This window comes from Mastacembelus armatus, chromosome 17, assembly GCF_900324485.2.
Source record: "Mastacembelus armatus chromosome 17, fMasArm1.2, whole genome shotgun sequence".
In the NCBI taxonomy this organism is placed as follows: domain Eukaryota; kingdom Metazoa; phylum Chordata; class Actinopteri; order Synbranchiformes; family Mastacembelidae; genus Mastacembelus; species Mastacembelus armatus.
This window is the reverse complement of record NC_046649.1, coordinates 12,242,227-12,268,452: the sequence shown is the minus strand read 5'-3', so window position 1 is coordinate 12,268,452 and position 26,226 is coordinate 12,242,227. Positions and strand designations below refer to the sequence as shown.

At 41.4% G+C, this 26,226-nt stretch overlaps 2 protein-coding genes across 2 annotated transcripts in view; one reads left to right on the top strand and one right to left on the bottom strand.

Moving 5' to 3' along the window:
- Positions 1-73: 73 nt before the first annotated feature.
- On the bottom strand, positions 74-11,614 carry vwa5b2 (von Willebrand factor A domain containing 5B2). Its single transcript, XM_033325669.1, has 21 exons — positions 11,292-11,614; positions 10,180-10,395; positions 9,318-9,543; positions 9,053-9,210; positions 8,598-8,729; positions 8,393-8,517; positions 8,103-8,279; positions 7,888-7,998; positions 7,018-7,220; positions 5,806-5,920; positions 4,985-5,170; positions 4,671-4,887; positions 4,250-4,587; positions 3,797-4,034; positions 3,367-3,708; positions 3,125-3,262; positions 2,108-2,236; positions 1,981-2,031; positions 1,364-1,469; positions 915-1,038; positions 74-823 (listed from the first exon to the last, which is right to left on the bottom strand). The coding sequence occupies exons 1-21, from the start codon at positions 11,428-11,430 to the stop codon at positions 74-76; spliced, it is 4,221 nt and encodes a 1,406-aa protein (XP_033181560.1). The 5' UTR covers positions 11,431-11,614.
- Positions 11,615-21,019: 9,405 nt separating this feature from the next.
- Positions 21,020-26,226, top strand: part of prss56 (serine protease 56) — a 5,922-nt gene continuing 715 nt past the window's right edge. Inside the window, exons 1-13 of the mRNA XM_026313390.1 lie at positions 21,020-21,128; positions 22,198-22,356; positions 22,468-22,722; positions 22,817-23,009; positions 23,132-23,240; positions 23,325-23,481; positions 23,641-23,783; positions 23,921-24,080; positions 24,371-24,559; positions 24,699-24,881; positions 25,043-25,215; positions 25,361-25,931; positions 26,032-26,138. Coding sequence (XP_026169175.1) covers positions 21,026-21,128; positions 22,198-22,356; positions 22,468-22,722; positions 22,817-23,009; positions 23,132-23,240; positions 23,325-23,481; positions 23,641-23,783; positions 23,921-24,080; positions 24,371-24,559; positions 24,699-24,881; positions 25,043-25,215; positions 25,361-25,931; positions 26,032-26,138 — 2,502 coding nt within the window. The 5' untranslated portion in view covers positions 21,020-21,025. The remainder of the gene's footprint in view (positions 21,129-22,197; positions 22,357-22,467; positions 22,723-22,816; positions 23,010-23,131; positions 23,241-23,324; positions 23,482-23,640; positions 23,784-23,920; positions 24,081-24,370; positions 24,560-24,698; positions 24,882-25,042; positions 25,216-25,360; positions 25,932-26,031; positions 26,139-26,226) is intronic.

The following is a 26,226-nucleotide window of genomic DNA, read 5'->3' as shown; positions in this document are numbered from 1 at the left end:
TTTCTTTAGAGTCACAATCATTGGTAAGAAGTGAATAAGGGAATCTGGCTCAGTCTTCACAGAGATGATTGTCTCACATATTATTGGGGTTATAACACAGCATGTTTAATTTGATGTTCTCATCCCAGTGGCGCAGCAACAGGAACAACTGTCTGGCAGCTCCCTTCAGCCCTGCCAGGTCCACTCCTTCAGGCAGTTCCTGACAGCGCAGCCAGTAGTCTGCCTTTGCTGCCACCAGCTCCCACTCCATGAAGTAGCCAGCGCACCGGTGTTCGAGCCAGGCTAGAGCCACAGCTGTGGCCCAGCTTGAGCCCTCCAGGTCCTCTTGAGCCATCTGGCAGCTCTCCTGGAGGTCACCTGGCTCTAGTGAAGAGCCTTCACATACATCTGTCTCTGATCCACGACCACTATCCACCTGGCCATGACCTGGGCCAACAGATAGCTCCAGTGAGCCCTCCTCAGAGCTGTGGATCTTTGGAGGTGAGGTGGTAGAGTCTCGGTCAGACAGTTGTCTTCGGCGAAGCCTTGATTCCAGCATTAAGGGAGTGTCATTTGGAGTGTGGTGGAAAGGGGGTGCAGTTGGTTTGGCGAGGGAGCAGGCAGAAGGAGAAAAGGTTACATGGTGACTACTGGGGGCACCTGGAGGCTTGGTGGAGGTGGATAGGGATGGAGCACTGGGAGATATGCAGCGGAAAGGTGGGCTGAGGCTGCGGCGGTGAAGACTGTAGGGTGAAGCCCTTTTCAGGCGGTCTAAGGGGATCTGGACACAGTCTGAGTAGCTCTCAGTTAAAAGAAAAGCTCCTGATGACAGCTGCAGGTGTACCTGAGAAGACATTATATAGGCATTTATTTAAGTGTGTTTGCAAACTCGTATGTAGATAGGTACATATGCTGTAAGTGTCTGCAGAGCACACCAGTGGCAGGTAGTCTAGAGCTTCAGTTTCAGGTTGTTTATCTGTCTCTGCAGACAAACAGTGGGACTTGAGAGGAACCTGCTTTCCTGAAGAAATGGAGGACCTGAGTCTGCCTAGTGGAAACCTGGAAAAGACAAGAAGAGGTGGGTGAGGTAACTTGAGTACAGTCACTACCGCACAAGACACATTCAGACAAAATACTGTATCAATGCCCAAATTGAGGTTAAATAACAGCAAAATAAATACATTTCAAGGGGAATAGTTAAAAAAAAATAAACATGCAAAATTGAGTGCTTTAACAAAGTTGAATACAATAACTAATTAAAACTAATCCACTGGGTCTGATGCATATTCTGACATTATTTCTATTCCATTAATACTTTTTTAAGTTTCATGCCACATTCACCAATAATATTTCACTAAGTTATAATTTCATGCAAAAGTCTCACCTGGTGCTGAAGAAGCTCTCCATTGACTTGCTCTCTATAGATCTCTGGGATCGAGTGCATGGGGTGCCTGTAAACACCGGGGCCGTGGCAGAGTAGGCACTACCCCCTACACGAGACATCAGTGTGGAGTAAAACATAAAGCAGCACTGTTTCATCAGTCCAAAGTGATGTTTCCCAGATGTGTTTAAAGTCAAGTGTTTTTCTTTAACAGCGATATTGTGGCTTTATACCATATTCAAACTAACTAATAGTCCTGTTAAAAATTAAAAAAGGAAATGATTTTCAAAAAATATTGGTAATGTATTTTTATGTTGTGAGCAAAACAAAACAAATTGTCCACCACTAATTTCCAATGTACTGGGGAGGAGACTTCTTACAGCCTGATATCTCAAAACCTGGGTAACTACCACTAGAGGTAAGAGATAAAATATGTTTCTTTTTTGTAAATTGGGTGAATTGTTCCATGTGTGTATAATCAAGCAAGGGGAAAGCAGTCCTACTTTTTCCCCTTCCATACAGACTTTCCTTGAGTTTTGGCTTACTGGCTTACTGGTCACAGGCCTCCAACCTTGTGACTACACTGACCCTAGAGTGTTTTTGCAATGAGTGGTACTTACTAGAATCCCAGGATGTAAGGCTACAGGGTGAGGCAGGAGTGTCATCTCTGTCTGAGACACACAAAGATGGTTGATGACCTAAAGCCTCGATAACAGAAAAGGTGATGATATCATTCAGTCTGTCTACCTGTGGAATTCCAGGTGTTCTCAATCTCTTCACTGTCTCTACTGGTGCGCCGTCTGCCCAAACCAATAGAATAAGCCCTCTGTCTGCGACTCCCTGATTGGAAACTCCAAATGTTCCCCAAATGTTCCCCTTTATGCACACACACACACAGCACAAGTATAGAATGTCATAATGCCTAAAACGAATTTTAAATCACTGAGTCCCGTGATTTAGCGTGGCAATTTCATTACATTGGGAGTCACATAAAATGCAGATTTGAGAAATTCAGGTGTAAAAACTTAATAAGCAAGGACTGAGATATCACAACATTTAATCCAGAGTAAAAGTCAAATTTAAAAACACTGAATCCTATAATTCCCATAACACAACTCAGTAGTCTACCAATAGACCTTACCTGCCTAGTAAATGTTAACAGAATCAGAAATCAATTAAAAGCTCAATGTGTAATATTTAGAGGGATCAATCAGCAGAAATGGAATTATGAATGTATTTAGAAATCTGTTGACATTAGTGTGTAATCACCAGTAAACACCAACCATTGCATTTTCTTAATCTTAAAATGAGCTTTTTAAATCTATGTAGAGAGCGGGTCTCCTTTCACAGAGGCAGCCATGTTGTGTCGCAATGTTTCTACAGTAGCCCAGAATAGACAAACCAAACACTGGCTCCAGATAGTGAATCGCATTTTGTTTTAACCTTGATGACCACTGTACCCTCCCTCACATCTGGAAATGGGGGAGGTATGCTCAGAAGGTTGCGTTTTGCAATCTTATCACTAGATGCCACTAACTTTTTCACATTTTACACATTGTAGCTTTAAAAATTTGGAGTGTCGAGCCCAATCTGCGATAAACCTAATGATACCATCAGTATTGTTTAGTCAGAAAGCATTCTTCAGAGCCACAAAGAACATTATACAATGATTTTCACAGACTGGATAGTGTGCTCAATTGGTTATAATTCTGGTTGAATGCAATCTCTAAAATAAATAAAAATAAGTGCTTAGTTTCTGCCCACCTGTGGTTTCGACGTACTTGCTGTCTGGCAAGCCTTTGCTAGGGTTGCTGTCAGTGATAGTGAAGGCTGTGTACATGCAGATGATGTTACAGTGCTTACTGGTCTGGATAGCCTTCATACGGTATCGCTTAGCTGAACCTATGAAACATCAAATACAAAAACACAGAAATAGTATGGGTTAGTGTGTATAATAGTTAGGAGAAAATTTTACATCATTTAGTAAGTCACCAGTAATGTCTTACCATGTCCAGTGTCGCTCTCCTTCTCTGCCATTTTTTCAAAGTCCCTTATAACCGAGCGGGCAGTCAGTTGGTGAATGATCTCCTCCCATGGTTCCCCTCCCCTGCCTTCTTCCCCTCCCCTTCCACAACCCTCATCACCTGACATCTCCTTTTCCTCAGGAGTCCAGAGGTGCGCCAGGTCCACAGTGACCTCCCAGGACACAGGCCTGCCGCTCATCAGGCCGTGAATGAGGGAGCGGCACTGACCTGGAGGTGGATCCTCTGGGGGAACAGCAGTGAAGAGAAACTCTGGGTCTGTGAAGCTGTCCCAGTCCATGGGAGAGGCTGGGAACATAAGTCCATCTGAGAGTCAGAGTGAGAAAGAGCAATAGAAATTGAATGGAGGCAAAATAAGAAAGGTAGTTCTGCCGCTTTTAATACTCTAGCTTACTGGAGTCGGTGAGGCTTCTGTGAGACAGTGTCCCTCGTGATGGAGGTTTTGTCTCCCCATCGCTTTCGTCCAGCCTCCCTCCCAGCGTTTGGTCAAAGGAGACCCTCTCCAGAGCTCTCCTCAGGCGGTGCATCTCCAGCTCGCCCTGGGGGGACGAGAAACTCCGTGCTGCCATGGTTGAACGGACTAGTTTTTTTTGTCTCCTGTGAGACTCCTCACCTCCATCCATGTGCCCACTCTGGTTGTTTGAGGGGGAAAATCAAACAGGTTTAAAAACATATTGTAATTTCTCTGCAGCAACACATTTTAGGGGAAATTTATTACAAAGTAGTGGATATGGGCAGAAAAATTTTGTTGTTGATTTACAAGACTCCAGCTATTTTGTATATTTTCATGTTAAGCTCCAGGTTTTGCAGTACTACAGAGAAGTACTTTAGGAAGAATCAGCCTTACCTTTGTTCTCACACTTTCAGGAGATTCAGCTGAGAGGTTTTGTTGCCATGCTGGCTCCGCCCATCTAGACAGGGATGATCTCTGTTCTGGTGGAGGCATCTTCTCAAGGCCTTGGGGTAGAGAACCTGTGTCCAGCACTGAACTAGATGCACAAGGGTCAGGCAGAAACACCCCGCCTGCAGAGTCGGAGTTGGATGAAGCTTGTGTGTGTGGGTGGGACTGGGTCTGTAGGCTCCGCTCACTGCTTAGAGAGCAACGAGTGAGGACATACTGTTCCTGGATATAGGAGCTCTCCTGGATCCTCCTCCTCACATCACTGGACCAGTCTGTCTCCAGACCTAGCGTGAACAAAAACCAACTGTTACCCATAATGGTAAAAAGCATCCAGTACACAAAAGTAAATCTTCCATTTAAGGGTGACCTGGGCTGGTGCCAGGGTCGGTGTCTCTGGCACAGGAGAACTCAGAAGAGATTTCTCTGGAGATCTCCCTTAGTGCCTCTTCCAGGTCAGTGCCATCTGCACACGTCGCTACAGGCATTAGCTCTGAGGCAGGAGGAGGCGAAAGCTCATCATTTGATTGTCCAAAAACAGAACCCGTGGAGCCACGGTGTACACCTTTATATCCTCGTCCTTGAGACTATAAAATGAGACAGGTTTTTTTTTTTTTTTTGTCTGGCACAGACACATACAAACAAGCAGATATTCTTTTTCAAACGTAGTAATGCACAATATACCTCTGTCTTTTTTGCTTTAAAAGTTGTCATATCATACAGAGTGCAATATCCAATGAGGCGATTCCCAGGGTAGAGTGGAGGGAGTTCGCTGGGTGAAAGCAGAGCCTCCATGTTCTCTGGCAGATACCAGTCAATCCGTATGTCAGTGAGTGCAGGTTCAAAGGCCTTCTTCAGAGACTTTATTAACTGAGGAGATAAATTGATCGCATTTTTTTTTTAATGAAAGATTTTACAATTTATTACATAAAGGAATAGTGGCCAGTGGTGGAAGAAATATTCAAAATCCTTTCTTAAGTCAAAATACCAATACATTGATGTAAAAATATTCCATTACAATTAAAACCCCTACTCAAGTGAAAGTACAGAAGTGTTACTAGCAAGATGCATTATAAATATCAAAAGTAAATGTACCCAATCTGCAGAGAAACAGCCACTGTGGCTCTTGTGATTTTATATTAAAGTATTAGTTAATATTGATTAATCAAAGTAAAATTTAGTTTTACTGCTGTAGCTGGCTGAGGCTTAGTTTGTTTTGAATACTTTATATATAGTTAGGCAGCTTAGGGGCTGAATCCATATACACATAAATGTAGTGAAGAAAAAGTACAATACCTCTATGAAATACTGTGCAGTCGATGTATAAAGGATAATATACAAATACCTGAAGTTGTAGTACCTAGTTAGTTTACCACTATGAATGTATGTGATATGATGAAAAATAGTCAAAGCTTTTTGTGCTCTTTTTGTTTCTCAAACAGGCCTGTAACTCTTCTGAATTTTATTTTTTCTCCAGTAGGTGGCAGTGCTGCAGTGCTGCTGACCTTGGGCTGGAGTCTCTCCTCATCATCCAAGAACTCTGTAGTCCCTCCTGTGAGTTTGGCAACGCCCTGCAGGAGTCTCCTGCAGGCTCGAGGACCCAGGCCCAGGCCAAAACATCTGCAGGGGTGATATATACATTTTTATCACATCCCTTCATAAAATTGTTATTATGATACCATAGTTCTTATGTAAGATGTATCTTTTCTTCCTACCATTAGTGAGTACTTCCTGTTACTGTAAGGTGCCTGCACTCAACATGAAATGTTTCTTTCTTTCATCATGATTTACTGTCTGAACAAATCAAGCACCAGCCTTGCATCAACTCAGACGTACAAAAGTGTCTATTTCTGAAACCTAATGGCATACAGAGCCTTCCAAGTGTCTGAAGAAAGTGAAAATTTGGAGTCGTTAAAGAGACAGAGCTGTTATTTAGGCACTCAGATGGCTCAAACACCACTTGGCTAATTGAGAGTTTTAAAAGAGAAAAAGACAGAATAATTGAAAGGAATGAGATCTTCAGTGCTGGTTTGCCTGGATAATGTTAACACTACATGAATGAAGAAAACCATAATGATATAAAACCAAAAGACTAAACATCTTTTCGGATGGTAGACTGTGGTTATACTGCAGCATAATTATAATTCACTGAAGTTAGGTATGTAACACAAAAACAAAGAAATACAAGTATGTAGATAGTTTGCTGAGGGACGTCCAAAATACAGCAGAGAAAGTCAGTCCAACAGCAGAATACTAATGAGGGATAAATGGAGATATTGTGTATTGCTAAAAGCACTTGGGAAACCAGAGGGGCGTAACTCTTATTGCAGAGGGGAGCACTTAACAGGATTACTGGGCAGGGCTGAAAAATATCACAGCCCTTTTTTTTTGTCTTTTTTTTTCTTTTTTCTTTCACAGTGCTTTGCTCTCAGTTTTTCAAAATATCTGTTTGCTGGTGCCCCTTCTCTTACTCTCTGTTTCTGTCTTCCTCCCTTTTCTGCTCCACACTGTCACATTTATCACCTCAGTCTGCCTGAGATCACTGTACTGCAGTCCTCTGCTTCTGTCTCCCTCAGTGATTTAATGTTCTATCACATGGTAGCAGTAGAATAAATCTTTATTATCTTCATTCTGTATGTGTTTTGACTCAGATATCTGGTAATCTGTGCCATTCTTCACAAAGATAAAGGGTTAAATAGAATTTTGGGACTCCATACCTGCCAGCACATGTGTTTCTCCGGACCAGCTCCAGCACCTTGGCTACATTGCTGATGGCTCCATCTGTAACGATGAAGACCTGGCGAGGATATGAGCGCTGCATGGGCTGTTGGTACACCCAGGACAACGCCCCAAGCAGGTTGGTGCCTCTCATGTCAGCTCTCATCCTCTGGACATACTCATATGCCTGCATCAGAGTGACCTATATGCACACATACACATATATGGAGAGAAGAAATCAAAATAGAGATGCAGCCACATCTACAGTAAAGGTGGGAGGAGCAAGTATCAAAAATCAACACCTGCTTAACTGCATGATGACACTGCCTGTGCAAACATCACCTATGTTATCAAGATAAATTCACTGTTTGATATCAGATTCCCCAGTTAACCCAGGAGGCTAGCAAAGAATTGAATTGGTGCTTCTCTAATAAAGACAGAGCAAACACACACACACATTAGCACCTGCCTTTAAAATGGCCTTAAATCAAACAGTGGACAAACATACCTGACAGGAGAGTAGATGGAAGGACATCTCCTTCCCTAGTAAAAATGCATGAAAGGTCACCATATGGTGAGGAGTATGTGCAGACACTGTTTGTCCTTGGAGTCCCTGTTCTGGATAAAACCTGATACTCTGCTACTAAGGCAACCCTAGGAACTGACCTATTGCCTGATTAGAGATTAGAGAAAATAACAGATAACCCTACATTGGTGAAAAACATCTGCGTTCAGGTAAACATCATCCAAATGTTCTATGTATTTTTTATCACTGGAAATAATTCATATGTACAGTAATTAGGAATAGACTGTGAAATTTGATAACATGATTATTTTCACTGAAAATCAGATAAGACTTCAAAACTAACGTCAGTGCACAGCTTGCTGGAGGTGAACAGAGGCTTAATGATGGTGCCAAAGCCCACAATATTAAGCATGGTGCCAGAGGGGAGACTCTTCAATGCCACCACCATGGCTTCCTGTGTAAACAAGAGTGGGATAGACAGGATGGAGCCATGTCACTCTACTTGACTGAATCTCAAAACTAAAATCAGTTTATGATTTTGTCTTGATTGCAGCTCACCTTGACACGATGGATGTTTGTGCCACTCATGCTGCCGCTGCGATCTATAAGGAAAAGCAGTTCTCTGGTGGCTTTGTGTAGCTCCAGAGGTTCACACAGCAAGTCAGGACAGAAGTTCAGCATCAAGACGGGGCTGTTCAGAATGTCTTTGTGGTGCCGCTTCCTCACAAACTCCAGCTGCAGGCCAAGAAGAACATCAGCTTGTCAGCTTTTATCAACTCTTTTGCAATTAACAGAACAAGGAAACACGTACATGAGGTATGAGGCAGATAGAGGTAGGTTCCACCAACCTTTCTTTCTGGTTCTGAATCTTTGCGGGTGCAGCGAATGAAATCACGGCGGGAACAGATCTGCTGTTCATATTGACTGAAGGAGAGTCGGCCTTTCTCTAAGATGACCAATGGGCTGTGAGGTTCTGTGAATATGTTTGAGGATAAGAGTTTCATTCCATAATAAACCATAGAGAAAATACAAATGGGCATTTTCATTGCTCACCACTGAGGTGCAGAATGATCTCAATGTGTCTATCATATGGATGCTCTTGTGCCAATGTGATGTAAGTGGCAGAAGCACTTTGGGCACTGGGGTCTGCATCTGCCCTCAGTGCATGAGTGGGGCTCTCCAATCCTATAGATAGGTAGGATAAAAAGACAGATAGGTTAGGCAAGTAACCTACCTAAGTAAAGATTTCCGTAGGTTTTAATATGTAGAAGTATAACTTATCTATATTGTATAGTTATTTAAGTTATATTTTCTATTTGTATAACAAATAATTATATGAATTGTTCCTTGTCTCCTCCTTTGGACTATGTACTGTGGCTGCTTGGATTTTAAGCCCTCTTTGCAAACCCATTCTTTTTTTTTTTAAGTTGAAATTGCCTACTTTTCCAAATGTCAGTAATTCAGTCAAGAACCAGTGAATCAAACTGCTTTGAGAAGCCACACTGTACCAGCTAGTAGGCAGGCCCCTCTGACCAGCAGCTGGAAGTTGAGCTCATAGGGTGCCAGGTTGACAGCTGGACTGGTGAAGATGGCATGGGCACACTGCTGCTCAGAGCCTAGCACCCGGTCTTGTTTTCCTGAGGTGGCACCAAAACAGCTGGTTGCTCTGTAGATTATTAAGGAAAATAATATACATCAGTCAGTTTATGTTATGTCATTTATTGTAATGTCCAGAGTCAAAACAGTGTTGCCACTGTTACTTTAAAGAAATACCCAGTTTCTTCTGACTTCCCCCCATTTTCACTCTTGCTTGTGGTCATCTGGCCAGTGACGATGGGGGTAAGTAATGTGGGGTAGACAATGCAGACTGCTCCATTTTCCATTGTCGGGAGTTCGAATGTGGTGCTTATGATAATAGACACTATGTCCATGGGGCCAATCACCCCTGTGCCCACAATGAAGGTGGTCCTTTCAAGGTCTTCATCCAGGATGAGATGCCCTAAAAATATATAGCAGTTACATATTAAAACCGTTAAAAAAGACAAGTGCAATAGAGACTGTCTTGAAATCAAAATAATTAAAGACCACAAAATCTGTGTGGTGCTGGCTGTATTACAGAAATATGTTCCATGAACATGATACCACCATCGCTAATAAAATATTATGCACTTCAATCTGATATATGTTTTTACTTAGTGAACACCACCTCACCATTAGGCAAGCAGCCAAATGTATCTGCATCCCTTGTCTGTCCTTTCTATCCTCAGCAAGACTAATATAGGACAGATACTTACTGTTACTATATTTGTATTCATGCAGAAACCAGATCATTACAGCAGTCAACAACAATGGCTGAATTGATTTGTGCTTCTATTGTATCATAATACAAGCGCAGTTGAAAGCTAATTGTTTTGTTTTGTTGTGTATAGAGAACAGTGCATTTCAGCCTTGTTTAGATGTTTCTTATCAGGTTTGGGTTTTATGAAATCATATCACATACATAGTGTCCCGCAGATCCCTGTGACTCTAAATAGGAGTAAGCAGGTATAGATAATGGGTGGATGGATATATGGTCACCTCATTATAAGATTTTTATTTTTTCCCATCACTGCATTTCTCTATCCGCCCTCCTCACCGTTAGTACATTGCATGTCGTGGCTGGAGCTTCCACAGCAGCCCCACTCTCGACCATTCCCACAGTGACCTTCGAGACCAGATCCAGGGCAACAGTCGAAGCAACACTCCTTCAGCTTCCCTCTGCTCTGAATGTGGACCCCCACTAGTCGGCCCGCAATCATAGCCTCAAAGCCAACCACAACCTCCTTTTCCCCGAGAGGGTAGACAAACACACCTAGATGGCCAAACATGTCAGACACACAAAACAATTAAATTTAGACTTTTGCTTCTGTTTAGAAAGCAATGAAACTATATAACATGGAGCATGTTTCAAAATACAGTGAAGCATTATAAAAGTCTGCTATGCCACTTCCATAATGACTAAGACATAAATTCTAAAAGTGCTATTTCTTCATTAGGTGGCTAATAATTATCTTCCCCGAACTCAATTAATGATTTTTCTCTTTTTGCTCTTGTGATACCTACCAGATACCTACTTATGATTCTCCGTTCTAAAAGCACAGTTATGTGCAAGCCTTCCTCAACATATAATCCAAGTCAGAATAACTGTTCTAGTGTCAGTTCCTCAAAAGTGTACGAACTCTAACAGTTACAGACTTTTCTCAGTGCAGTGCTTTTGCTTACTGCAGGTGTGACTGACCAGTGTCGGTCCAAATAAATGTAAATGTAAACCATAAATGTATTAAGAGGATTTGCTATTAATTTAACATATTTTTAATTTAATCTAACACAACCTTTGTTGTTCTAAGACACAGTAATTTTTTCAAAAATTAAATTTATCTGTGGTGTTCCTCAAGGGTCTATCCTTATCCCTCTACCATTTTCAGTTGACATCATATTTTGCCTTGTAGTTACATCATTTGTCCTCAATGCTCTTTGCTATTGCTACATAGATTACACACCAGATAAAACGGCTGACTGTTACAAATATGGGAGTGGTGTTCATTTCATCTTGAAGATAGAGTAAAAGTCTTTTTTTTTCCTCGCAAGTGAAACCTATTTGATTTTTGTTTTTTTCATTGGGTGATATATGGAGTGAAATCGCAGTTCAGATTAAAATACAGTTGCTAGAGGTATTAGTTGATCTGAGTGCATCATCCCACTACTCACCTTCTACAGACTCTATATCAGCATTGGCATAGGTAAGTTGTGCAGTGATGCCCAGGGAGCAGCCATTGGCGCAGGACTTAATGCAGGATGCCTTAAGTAGCAATGGTTCCCATGTAGATCGGTTTCTTAGTCCCACCATCTTTTCAGGGTACCAACAACCCTCTGCTCTTCTATTTGCATTAGGACATGGTTACACAGACCAGTGAAAAGATATGAGTGAACCTGATGAGGAATATGTGAGTGTGCATTTAAATTTTCTAATTTTCCATTCAACGTGCTAGAGCAATGATGTTCATAAATCAAGTGCTGGCCCAAACAAGCAAAATTTATTCCAGTAGACCATCTTTTTGCTGCAATGCTTAAAAGCATTTAAAATGTCCATTGTTTCACAATTTTATGTATGAAGTTATATGTTTGCCAGATAAACTGTATATTTATATGGACACATCAGCTCTTGGACATATAAGCCAGCTATTTCCTCTCCTCAGGCTCTTAGCAACCAACTGTGATAATATGGGTGAAAGAGAGATGGTTAACCATTAACTGTGCAGATCAACAGTTAGTACAGTATGCATCACGCTTAGCATATCTAGTCAGAATTTGTATGCAAATCCACATGCACTTACAACTCCTGTTTTAATCTTACTTAAATACGAGAAGCTGGTTGGAAAAATACAGTAAACTATACTATTCTAAGTTTTGAAACTAGGAGAGCAGAAACCTGGTAACAAACCTCCAACAACTTTCTTTCAGAGTTTCCATTTATGTGGCTTAAGATGTAGGCCTATGCAATCATTCTTTATGACTGATCACTTAATAACTTTAAGTGCAGCAGGTGCAGAGACCAGTGTACAGATCACAGCTTAGTGAATGGTAGACTGCACAAACCTGTGTGTGTGTGTGTGTGTACGTATGCATATGTGTTTGTGTATGCACACATTCACGCATTTGTGCATGTCTGTGTGTGTTTGCTGTGATCCAGGTAATGATCTTTTCACATCTACCTTTTTAACAAGATCAACAACCTCCATCTGGCTACTGTGCTCTCAGCTTGTAACAGGCAAATAAATGCCTGGTTTGTTAAAGAAGGGCAAACTGATGCAGTCAGAATACACACAGAAAAGAAAAGTACATCTTGCCCTTCTGTAGACAGCTCAGACACAGCTGTGGTAAAGCTGATGAATAAGCCTGACACTGTCTGTTCAGCTTTATCAGTGAGAAAATTTGATGTACAGCATACACATAATCATTTCTTTACATGCATACGCTGGTGTGTGTGCTTGTATGTGTGCACATGCATCTGTGGATTTATTTACAGTAAATTAACACATGGTGCAAAATGAATGATGTACACATACACATCCCAACCTTGGAAAGTTCTGTTAGAAACTCAAGTGTAGACAGTTACAAAAAACATCAGCGTATTAAGTAACACATTCTAGTAAATGGCGAAGTTATTTCAGCTACTGGCATTTACATAGTAAAGTATTACAAGTAAGTATGAGTCTTACAAAGTGACTATTTCTTTCCAAGGTTTCTGTCTTTGCAGCAGCATAGCTGGCCAGACATTAGCTCTGGGCAGCACTGCAGTCCCCTTTATGGCAGTTATAAGCTCCAGATAAGAAAAATAATCATCCAGGAACACTTACTGTACTATTTAGCACAGGACCTGATAATTTGCCTCTGCGTCCAGTCTCTGCATCACTCCACCATTACATCTGCTCGCAGGTTTCCCAATGATACAACAGCAGGAGTTTTGCTGGTAATAGGTAATGCTCTCCCTCTCCCTCTCCCTCTCTCTGTCTCTGTCTCTCTCTGTCTCTCTCTCCCCCACCCCTCCTTTCTTTCTCTCCACAAGTGCAGCAGTTGCCCTATAAGCAGAACAATAATTTCACAGAGTAGAATCATATTTTGAGAGTGAATTTGCGAGTACAAAACAACATCTGAGATACATGTAATCTGCCTTCACTAACAGATCCATTATTGTATAAGATACTACATCCAACCATAATAATGGAGTAGTTGTTAAAATCTGTTTTTGGTATTGGTAATCAATGAATACAAATGAAAATGTCCTGAAAATCTACCCTGTGATCAATCACTAACCTGAACCAAGTGAAATGTTTATTTGCTTACCTGTTCTGACCTGAACCACAGAACTGATCAGAATCTATGATCCAGAACCTACACAACACACACTGGTAAGTGAGGCTGAGTCTGCTTTTCATCCAGACAATTGGCTGTGATGGTAGCAGCACCATAATTCATGGCTAATGGCTTGGCCAGAGAGAGGAGGGTGGGTGATGTGTTTTGCCTTTCTCAACAGGTCAGTCAGACAGTAGCAGCAGGCATGGGTAGGTAAGAGGCTGCAGCTTTTTGTCTTTAACTCTCCGTTTTAGCAGGTTCAATGGCATAAACCAGAGAAAAAACAATAAAATTACATTTTAAAAATAATCAAAGCGTATGGAATGGGAATCAGGTAATACAGAGGCATATGCACATAAATAGCTATTTTGCAGTGTGTTGCAGAATTAATTACTATTTTGTTCAAAGCAGGGATTACTTTCCTTGTTACTGTTTGTCTTTTACAGTATGTTTTTACCATACTCATTAAAACTATGTAATTTTTTATTTCTAATTGGTGACTAGTTTGAATAGTAGATGAAAAATCAGCATTGTTCAACTTTCAATTTCCATTTTTACTGCTGAGTTTACAATGATGACTAATGCATTTTAAATCGGTGATCATTTTTCTTCTTCCAAATATGAAGTTAAAATTGAAGTCTCATTTAATTTTCCTTCACTTTGACCGAAGAAGATAGAAAAAATTTATATACGATTTTTTGGGGGGTGGAGCAAGTTTCCTCACTTTGTTTAAGGCAGCCACAGGATGATGGTAAAATTCAGCATCAGTGCTATGTCATTTCCATGTTTAACACAGACAAGGAAGTGAGTGTATTTTCACAAAGGGCTTGCAGGTGTGTGTGCAACAGAAGGAGAAAGAGAGCAAGTGTCAGAATAGTTGAAATCCCTTTTGATATTTCAGCTGAGAAGCACTCTGCTTTTTGTTTTGATCTTCACACTCCGACTTGAGCTTTTGTTTCATATTTTGTACAATATTCTTCATCTGACAAAATTGTGGATTTTGAAATAATCTAAATCTGAATTCTTTATATGTAAACAGTACATATCAAACTATTTTCATTTGACAACAAAGGGTGGGCTATGTTACTCAACTCACTAAAAAAAAAGAGAAAGTGGTCTTTGTCATTTTGTATCCTCTCAAGGAGACTATCAGCTTTTACTTTTAGTCACATTTCATGTAGGTGGCGCCAAATAAATGGAGACATCTGCTGGCCTTGATATTGTATATGTAAACCTGAAACCATGACGAAAGAGTCAAAATACAATTGGTCTTCAGGCTTTTGTTACTTTGTTCAGTGCAGCTTGTATTATGAAAACTTATCACTTTCAGGGTCTCTTGCTAGTTTTTAAACATTATGTCAACATGATCTGACCCTAGATACAACACTATGGGAGCGAAGTATTTCATGGCCACACATTAAGAAGTGCACAAGTACGCACGTGCACGTAAGCCCCATGGAGTATTGCAAACAGTCACAATTCGACCATCAGGTTAACCCCCCTAGTGTCGAACCAGAGTGGATACAATGGAGCCTTTACTGTGAAAATCCCCATTTTGACGATTTTAAAACTGACTTGGACTGAACAGAAGGTACACAGACTGGATGAAAAGTTACATTTCATAAATATGCAGATCTGTCTGTCAAAATCTTATCATATAGGGGACTGTTGTCTGCTTCTTCATTCTGCTCTAAAGTCATAATCTATTTAAAAGGACTGGTGGAAACTATAGTTTCCACTCATACACCACTCATTGTCTGTTTCTGTTGAAACTGTGCGAAAATCTCAAAAGGTCTTTAAAAACCAATTAATGCTGTCTTTCCTTTAAATCATCACTGCTCTTCTAAGCATCTGGATGATGAAATATTCTGTCCAGTAAATATTAAAAAGACCTATTTAAAACTATTTCCAAAGCAAAACAAAGATGGTGATCCTGCTCAATGCACAGCTAGAGTTAGATAGGTAACATGGTAAAAATGTTTGCTCATTAAGCAAAATAATTAACCACAAGCTTTATGCGTAACCATGGTAACATAAGTCTGGATAATTAGTTACCACCTATAATATTCAACCAGCTTGACCTGAAATCCTATTAAAAGACACTAGATGTCAGTCTTTTCAAGTTGACTGGAGCTTGTTGGACAGGAATCACTTTATGTAGCTTCTTCTTTTTCCTCATTTCCACCGTCCAAACAGTTTCAATATTCAACTAGTAGTTTTTCTGCAGTTACAGTCTCTCTAATAGACCATCATTAAAAATAGTGTTTACTGTTATTTTCTTCTTTCTTTGCCTTGGCTGCAAATGTAGAATTACACATCAGATGGAAAGACTAGCTGAGCAGGCACAAGAACATCTGAACATGCTGTTATAGCAGTGACATTACATCCCCCAGAGTCACACAATGGTGAGAACCTTTTCTTGTGTTAACTATATGTTTTCCCTGTAACGTTTTTGCAAAATATATGTATTTGATTTAATGTTGTGTGCAATTGTGCACTACAGCAGTCATTCTTTCTATTCACTTTGGCTTCAGGTGCAAAGAGCGTCTTACCCACTAGTGGTTAAATGAAGTCAATATTTGCAAACACAGCAAATTGAAAGCGCTACAGCACATTGAGATGGACATTATAGTCTGGCCTACTTCTTTGCAGGTAAGGTTCATCCACCTGCAGATGTGGAGTAGTTTTGGAAAGAGCAGAAGGACAGATAGAGTTGTAGTTATCAGACCATAGATTCTCCAAGGCCACAGATACAGGGTCCCAGTATGATTCTGGGATAACTCTCCACCCAACGTTGCTAAGGAGACAGAGGAGCTTTTGTTTTGTTCATATATTATCATTTATAAGCCTCATCTCTGATTTAAGTTTGACTTTATTCATTTATAAAATCTAACTTTTATTTCCAAATGCTGCTCTAGATTGAATTTTACCAAGTACTTTAATTCAATTAAAAAAAATGCTGAGTGCAAAGACAAAAAGGCTGCGTAGTTTAATCATTGTCAGGAAAACAATTATCCAAGCAGTTTGTTTCTATAAGCTTAATCAACCACATCATTGTTATAACTCCATATAAGTAAATTAGATGTTTCATTATTGAACAGTTGGTGGTTAATATGCATTTAATGGCAGTTAATGTGATTGTTGAGGTCATAATAAATCTAATTAACAACGTGTCTAACAATGACCCAGTACAGGACTGTTCAGACGGGCTGCTTCTGCTCGACTATTGTCAGGGAGTTCAAGTGTTTGTCTGTACTGAAATGTTGGGAACCTCTTCTCCACTGCGTACCCCACTGACCTAGATTTCAATTGTTTTCTGCCTGAGACAATGGGAGAAGTAGTTTCATAACTGAACACAATACCTGGGTGTTATTCAACATGATTGTTGTTAAGGTTCTCATTGTGGTGTGATTTTTGAGACGAGCACTTTGTGTTTTTTTTTTTTTTATGTAACCCGCTGAGGCAGCCACTCACATGACAGATCAATTCAAGCCAATTCAATTCAATTTTATTTGTATAGCGCCAAATCACAATACAAATCATCTCAAGGCACTTTACAAAAACAAAAAACCCAACAAATCCCTTATGAGCAAGCACTTGGCGACAGTGGAGAGGAAAAACTCCCTTTAACGGACTCCAGCAGAACCGGGCTCAGTTTGGGCGGCCATCTGCCTCGACCAGTTTGGGTGAGTGGATAGAGCAGAGAGAAAAGAACAGCAACAATAAACAACAAATAGACACTGCAGGTTAGTGGGGCCAGTAACTGCACATCAGCGATATACAGCTCCAGGACCGGGGACACCTGCAGAAGGTACAGAGAGAGAACAGAGAGAGAGGGAGAGGGCACAAACTAGGGGAGAGAGGTTAGTGACATTCAATGGTAGAATATACATGTGAGGGAGAGGAAGAGAGAGGAAGAGAGGGGAAGGGGAGCTCAGTGCACTGATGGTCCTCCGGCAGTCTAGGCCTATAGCAGCATAACTAAGGGATGGTTCAGGGTTACCTGAAGCCAGCCCAAACTCTACGCTTACAAATGCGCTCTACGCCTTGTCAGAGAGGAAGGTTTTAAGTCTAGCCTTAAACGTACAGAGCGTGTCTGCCTCCTGAACCCAGACTGGGAGCTGGTTCCACAGGAGAGGAGCTTAATAGCTAAGGCTCTGCCTCCCATTCTGCTTTTGGAAGCTCTGAGAACCACAAGTAGACCTGTAATGAGTTACAGTAATCTAGCCTTAAGGTAACAAATACATGGACTAGTTTTTCTGCATCATTTTGAGACAGGATGTTCCTAATTTTGGCAATGTTGCGTAGGTGAAAGAAGGCAGTTCTAGAGATTTGTTTTATGTGTGAGTTAAAGGACATGTCCTGGTCAAAAGTAACTCCAAGGTTTTTCACAGTAGTGCTGGAAGCCAGGGCTATGCCATCTAAAGTAGCTATAATTTTAGAAAAGTTATTTCTGAGGTTTTTAGGCCCAAATACAATAACTTCTGTTTTCTCTGAATTTAAAAGTGGAAGGTTACTGGGCATCCAGGTCTTTGTCAGTTAGACACGTTTGAAGTCTGGTTAACTGGTTTGTGTTAACAGGTTTCATAGATAGATACAGCTGAGTGTCATCTGCATTGCAGTGGTAATTAATAGAGTGCTTCCTAATGACATAGCCTAAAGGAAGCATGTACAGGGTAAACAGAATCGGTCCAAGCACAGAGCCTTGTGGAACTCCATAACTAACTTTTGTGTGTGTGGAAGGTTCATCATGGACATGAATGAACTGGAATCTGTCCGATGAATAGGATTGGAACCATTTTAATGCTGTTCCTCTGATAGCAGTCACATGCTCCAGTCTCTGTAATAAGATGTTGTGGTCAATAGTGTCAAATGCAGCACTAAGGTCTAGGAGGACAAGAATAGAAACAAGTCCATTATCTGAGGCTAAGAGAAGATCGTTGGTGACTTTTAACAGTGCTGTTTCTGTATTATGATGTGAGTTAAAGTCAAATCAGATCAGATCAACAGATGATGGTTGATTCGGATGAATTTTTTCTGTCCAAGTCAACATACATCTGAGAGAAATACATGTATTTTACTGGCTCATTAAAACTTTTAGACAGCTGTCACCTGGATCTGAAAAACAAAATCACAAAACTCATTCATCGGTATAACCAACAATGATTTTTTTTTGTATTCATCATAATGTCTGTAAATCCAGAACCTTGTTTAGCTTATTTGTCTGTGCCATCGTTGTCCAGAAAGGATTAAAAACACACCAGTGTTTCTGACTGTAGGAAATGGTTGCTGTTTTTAGCACATGGGGCTCATCTGGATTCTCACAGATATTGTGGTGGGTAGACAAAAATTCATTGTTGCTTTTGGAAAGGCGTCTGCATGTGCTGATAAGGCTCTAGATCCTTTCTGATACATTAAGTGGACATACATATTTCTTAACTGAGATTTTCTAACTTTAACAATTTAACAAAAATATACAATTTACATTTCTTTGGCTTGAATATACAGTAAGTGCTAATATGTAACCTGGCAGAAGAAAAAAGAGCTGAGATGAAGAAGAACAAGCAGAAGGCAAATTAATCAAAGGGACATCAAAGGAAAGCGGATGGAGGAAATGAAAGAGTGCCGCCCGTTTGTTTCCACTCTGCGCTCAGATCCTCAGGGCTATTGTGCTGCACGGGTATGGAGGGGGCTGGGGCATCATTCACACAACAAAACACACACACAAAAAACAAACAGATATAAGCATTTTATATATTGTCAAACTCAAACTGCAACTCTTCATCCTCTTTATGCTGTCTCTGAATCTTCTTATTGTCCCACCTTCTTTTCTTGCAGTTTGACACCATCAAAGCATTTGAATTTAACTAACGTGACTTCCACAAACTTTTACTGGGACACAGACACACAATCACACACTAACACGTATTGTATGTTGGTGTCAGTGTGAACTCTGCTGTCAGTGTTGGCTTGTGACAGCAGTGGCTCGTTCTCTTTGATAGTTCCCTGCGAGATTAGGCGCCGCTCTTTTTATCATTCACTCAGTTAGTTGGCTCAAAGTTGACTCCAATTTGTGCTCCTCGTTTGTGTTACTGGTCGGCACAGCCTTTTTTCTGTGTCCATGTGGACTCTGACCATGTCCCTGTCTGATGCCTGTAAATGCACAGGATGTTTTTTGTTTTTTTTGTTTTTTTAGGTCTATATGTTGATCACTATTTGCAAGTGACATGGGGATTCTTTGATATATGAAGTTATAATGATCTGTACTAAGCAATTTATCGTGCATTATAAGTTGGCAAATATTGCATATGAAGTGACCTGTCATTTATTTTTGAATAGCTGCTTAAAAGTACTTTTGTTTATTTCAAATCAGAATACACAGATAACCTCTATCCTGCAGCACGTGTGTATCAGATTATGTGCTAGACAAATCATTTTGAATTGTTCTGTAGCGGTTTCTTTTTGTCTATAATAATAATATAAATCTGTATTATTTAATCAGGAATCTATGTAATAACACGATTCTGACATTTTGCCTAAAGTCAGCAAGTCACTTTTAATTTTATTTCAACAGGTGCCATGAAGAGACACATCTTAAGCTGACAATAAAAAATGTCAAAACAAAAAAAAAAAGTTAATTTGAATTTGTCTAATAAATAATTTCTGCTGCACACTCTTTTACTGTATCTTTATGTAACAAAAGCAGAGTTCAGCAGAGAAAGACAAAAGTGATGTGAACTGACAATATTTTAATGGGAGGGATAAAAGACTGTAAGTGATCAATGGAGGCGGCGGCCAAGTGATGCCCGGGTGATGGCTTTGATGTGGGCATCCGCAGAGGGTTGTGAGGGACAATGCCCTCTTTGAGGGGCATGCAGAATAGCAGACACTTCCCTCTCTCTCTTTCACACACTGTCACTCAACCTCCGTCCTTCTCTTCGTCCACTCATGCCACGACTCTTCAGTTCAGATGCTTGCTGACATCGCCCTGGCTCTACATTCCTCCACCCCAGTGTCAGATCAGCCTATATCCCTATATGTGTATCTTTCTCCCTCTTCCTCTAATGAATTCAAACAACACCTCCTTCCCTGCCACTCAGCCAATCACTCCGCCTTCCCCTTCTCCCCCCTCGCAGTTTGTATCTCTCACTCCCTCCCTGTCTCCCTTCATAGAACCAAACCTCTTTGTACAGTCCAGCCTTGGCAATTTGCACCCGATTTGCTGTCACAGTCTTAATGAATTCATCTGTTTGTGTATTGGCCATTGGAGCATTTCACCCTCTTCCCTCCCTCTCTTTCCTTTCCACTCCCTCCTCCTTCTTACTGGTGTTCCTCTGGGGACTATATATATATACCAGGGACCACTCCAGGCACCTATTGTTCCTCTCAGCAAAACTTACAGACAGATGCCCTGCACCACAGTGTGGGAGAGAGCCCAGAGAGTCAGGAGGAGGGAGTCGCTTTGCAATAGCACAGAGCCACCAGACAACAAGGCTAGCCTCATCCCCAGCACCTCTTCAGTTGTCCTGTGTGTCTCCTGCCTGTTTGCTTCTGGTTACTGTCGTGTGGAGGTCTGATGCTCTGACACTATGCTGCTGCTGCTGCTGTCACTGCTGCTTATGGGACTTGACTGCTTGCTTGGAGCCCCAGCAGGTAGAGATGTCTACAAGATGCCCCAGAGTGCACTCAAAGGTACATTTTCTAAACGTACATTTTTCACTGTTTCAGTTATGGCAACATATGGAAACAATAGTCATAACTATAGAAATCTAATCTCTGCATGTAAAGCATGAGTTTACATACTTGAAGGTGAAGGTGACAAATAAAAACGATTTGTGGGAAAAAAAAAAGCTGTAGTTCCAGCAAAACTGGGCTATAGTTTCTGTCATGAACTAACATTTTTATTTATTTTATCATAACTAGAACCCTGCAACACTGATGATGCCAAGAGTTAAGTAAATAAAACAAGTTCAGTGACTGTTCACTTTAACTTAAGAGATTTATAGAGGTGATTCCTGAAATGTTCGGATAAATGCAGCACATACAACCACCAGTACTACAGTGAAACTCATAGTTGGCACATTTCAATACTGGTCTTCATAAACCGTTTTTCAAAGCAGTAGAAATAGAAATGTCAGACAGGCCTTCCACAAAACTACTTCAGAGTAACTTTTCGAATGGTGCAGTCGATAGAGCTCAGTGATGAGGGACAGCAGAGCATTCATAGGAGTGGTGATGTGTTTGGAGTGTTTAAAACAAGGGACATAGGGTCCCAGCCCATGCCCCTAGTGCCTGTCCCTGCCCACCAGCCTCTGTCCTCTCAGCCCTGGTCTTCTAATTAATTCTTCAGTCAGCATTGTTGTTGTTAGTGGCCTATCCTGTGATGTGGTGCGGCACAGAGGGGGGCTACAGGGTCGGCCGTCCGATTGAAGTGTGTCTGTATGAGTTAGCCGCTCTAACATGCTGCCAATGGGCTACTCACACAAATGCCCGAAGGTCTTACTAGTTCATACTAATGTTCACATACAGGCAGTGTTCCCACAGTCAATAACCACAGTTTACCATTCAACACAATATATCACAGTGTTAATTATTTTATTTATGTATGTGTCTTTAATGTAATGACCTAGATGTCCTTCAATTTGCTTCTAAATTACTTACCAAAATATGCATTGTCTGGGACAGTTGATGTGATGGATCCTTTCCTAGCTTTTCTCACTTTGAAACTTTATTTTCTCCTTCTTCTTGTCCATTTGCACAGCTCTGTCTGATCGTGGTACTGTGGTTCTAGAGGCCGCCATGACAAGTGCCCTGTCTGCTCTTGAGCGTGCATCATCTGAGCGAAGTCGGGCTGAAGCTGCCTGTCAGGGCTGTGTTCCCTGTCTGTTTCAGGACTGTGGACAGCTGTCTGGGGCCTGCTGTAATTACATCATCTCTCTTACTTAATCTTTGAGTCACATTAATGAAAGTCATTGAGTGACATTTAGAAATGAAATCATAAATTCCCATATCTCTTCTTCTCACCCAACAGTGTCTCCTTCTGGTGCCTTATCAGAGCCCAGCTGTGAAATCATCGGTAAGGCCCAGAAGATTCAAAATGAAGCTGAGCGGAGCTGGGCTCTGAGCCAGGCCTGTGCATACTACCAGCATCGCTGCCCAGCTGGTGAACTAAACAAGGAGAGCTGCATCAGGATTATGGGTGAAAGCTGCAGCGCTCGTGTCCTGCAGTGCAGTCTGCTAAACACAATGCAGAGCCTGGAGCCTGCTACACAGACAGATGCACAGGGTGAGGAGATATGTGTATCCACATATCACAGGCAATATTCAATATTCAGTGTAGAGCTGGCTTCTTTCTAACCTTAAATGTGTGTCTGTCTCAGTAGCAGTGTGTGGTCAGAGGTCAACCAAGACACAAAACATCACACAGCCTCGCTCCAGGATTGTGGGTGGTTCCCCTGCTCCTCTGGGCAGCTGGCCTTGGCTGGTCAACCTGCAGTTAGATGGTGGCCTGATGTGTGGAGGGGTCCTGGTGGAAAGCTCCTGGGTGGTCACTGCTGCCCATTGTTTTGCTGGGTATGTCTCACTCTTTCCTGCATCTGTAGAAGGATCTTTGATTGGTCTATAGCATTTTAGATGATCATAGTTTTTTCTTCTCCTCTCATTTCCTGTTTCTTGTATTGCTCTGACCACGGCAGCAGCCGTAGTGAAAGTTATTGGACGGCCGTTGTGGGGGAGTTTGACATAACCAAGACTGACCCTGATGAGCAAGTTGTCAAAGTGAACCGCATCATCCCTCATCCTAAGGTAACAATCCAAATATAATATATATCTCCATCAACCACAAAGGTTAGTTAAGCAGATTCAAAATCAAACTGTCCTGTTTTGCAGTTTAATCCAAAGACTTTTAATAATGACATTGCCCTGGTGGAGCTGACATCACCAGTGGTCCTGTCTGAACATGTCACCCCAGTGTGTTTGCCCTCTGGCATGGAGCCACCAACTGGCAGCCCCTGTCTGGTGGCAGGCTGGGGGTCCCTCTATGAGGGTGAGTGGAGGATTATTGACTTGACTTGGCTGTTTGTCAACATAAATGCTTTTGAGAGAATATCTACTGTTAATGAAGACTGCAAATTAATTTGACTTGATGCTGAAACCTAAAATGATCTAATACTCAACATAAAACCTGTCACATTTTTCTCTACAGATGGCCCCTCTGCGGACATGGTGATGGAGGCAAAGGTTCCCCTGTTGCCTCAGAGCACTTGTAAGAGTGCCCTTGGGAAAGAACTGGTCACAAACACCATGCTGTGTGCTGGTTATCTCACTGGAGGCATTGACTCCTGTCAGGTATGCAGAAAAACATTATTTTAGAGTCCTTGTTTTGAAATCTTTCACATCTTATTTTGGAATGGTCTGCACTTTACAAATTGATTTTACCTTAGAAACTTTGCAATACTTGTGAAGTAACCACCTCTCATCTATAGGGAGATTCTGGAGGTCCTCTAATCTACCAGGACCGAATTTCAGGTCGGTTCCAGCTGTATGGCATTACTTCCTGGGGAGATGGCTGTGGGGAGAAGGGCAAGCCAGGTGTCTACACACGGGTGTCTGCTTTCTCTGACTGGATTAAAGCCGAGATGCAGAGTGAGTTTAATAATGATAATACTTTTATTTATAAGGCACTTTAACAGCAATAACTGACACAAAGTGCTGTACACTGACACTAACACATGAATCAAGTGAACATAAAACAAGAGATAAATAAAATAAGTAATAATAAAATTATCAATAAAACAATCTATAAATCAGTCAATCTATTAATGTTTAAAGCTACAATAACTGACTTGCGTCATATCTCTAAACACTGAAATAATGAATTGTCTCGGAAATCATTCATTCAGCCTTTTCCTTTTTTTTTTTTTTTTTTTTTTTAGAATCATTTGGCAGCCGGGAGCCAACATGTCCAGAGCTCCTAAAGACAACAGAAATGACAGAGGATGAACAGAGGTCAGAGTTCAGCTCTCTTTGTCACTTCTACACCCTGACCTGCCCTCCTGATCAGTCTGCCAGCGCTTGTAGCCAGATGGCAGAGGACAAGTGTCTCACCCGCTTTAAGAAATGTCGTACGTAAAGGTTTTTAAATGCTCTGCTTGGGGATTATGGAACAAAATAACTTTGACTATGTTGTTGTGTATTTTTCTTTATTTTAATTATACAGTTATTCAGAGGTTTTTGATCTATTGTTCACTCTTTGCCATCTAGAGTTGCGCTCATTCCTGCAAACCCTGTTGGACTTGCTCCAGAGAGCTGAAGACTATATCAGGGACAAGGTCGACTTGACCTTCTTCACCCAGACTCTGCCTCAGCTGGTGGAGCACATCTACAGCACAGCTTTCACTCACACCAGAGAGAGGAGGGACCTGAGCATGAGACCACGGACTGAAGGTACAGTACATGACTGAGATTGTTCTTTTGGCCACGGAAAAATGCATGAAAAAACATATTAACCTTCTTCAGTGCTCACCGTACAACTTCCTGTCTCAGACCGATCAGTGTTTTCAGAAACTCAGTTCTAACTATTGTAACAAGTGTTTTATTACTTGCAGAACAGCTAGGTGGAGCTGTGGTGCCAGAGGAGCAGGGTCCTGTTTCTCCAATGCCCCCCACCTTATTCAAAGAAGTGGGCCCTTTGGAGGATGACTGGGAGAAATACCTGAGGAACATGGCCGAGGACATGGACACGTCCTCAGACATCTCCTCCACACCCAGCTTCTTACAGGTACACTGTTTGGTGGTGGGTTTCTGGAATGTTGTATAAATGTTGCATTGCAGTACAACTCTTCATGTCATGTAGAAATGACATGACAACATATTTTTAAGTAATGTGCATGACTTACATGATTAATCTGGCATGTCATCCACAGATTGAAGACTCGTCAGTACATCAGCTACAGGGAGAATATCAATCTGTTATCTCATTCCTGCGCGCCAAACTAGAGTCCAGAGCTGCTCCTCCCATCCTGCACTTAGACACAAGCTACCTTGAGAACGAATCCCCCAACACGCCACCAATTCCTACTCCTTTTCCTGGAACACCAGTCCACACTGGTCCCTCTGCCTCCTCCTCCTCCCAGAAATCCCAGGAGCCTTGGTCACTTCTAACAGCCTTGATGAATGAAATAAGAAAAGTATGGACACAGGATGGGATTGTGATAGAAGATGAATCACAAAGTGAAAACTTGTCCAATAGAAATGCATTTCCTGATGTGACACAGGGCACCACATCAGAGGATTTTACTTTTGCTGACAGTGGAGAAAGAACAGAATTAAAATCTTCAGCCCTGCTGCTTCCAGTTCAGACAGTGACTGAGGGTGGCCACACAGACACAACTGCTGACCCCAGACAAACTGAGCATGCTTTCAAGACTTTCAGTCTTCACAGAAAATACAGGAGTCTTCTTCTCAAGAGGCAGATACCCGAGACCAGCAGGAAAAGTAAGTGCCACTAAACTGTCTGTAATTACCTTTACGAATTAATACATGTTCCACTGGTTAATGTTATTTCTCAAATAAAATGTTTTCATTTTACTTGTAGTTTGTCCTGGAGTGAGAGAGTCCTCACAACAAGTCAGCCAAGTCAGAGACTCCTACAGCTGGGTCTTAAGCATCCCGAAAAGGAACCTTCACATGAACTTCCAAGAGGTAAATTATGATTTACAATGGAGAGGTTAAGATCAGTAACTCATAGAAAGAAACAGCTCAATCATCTTATAGCTTCTCAATAGCTACT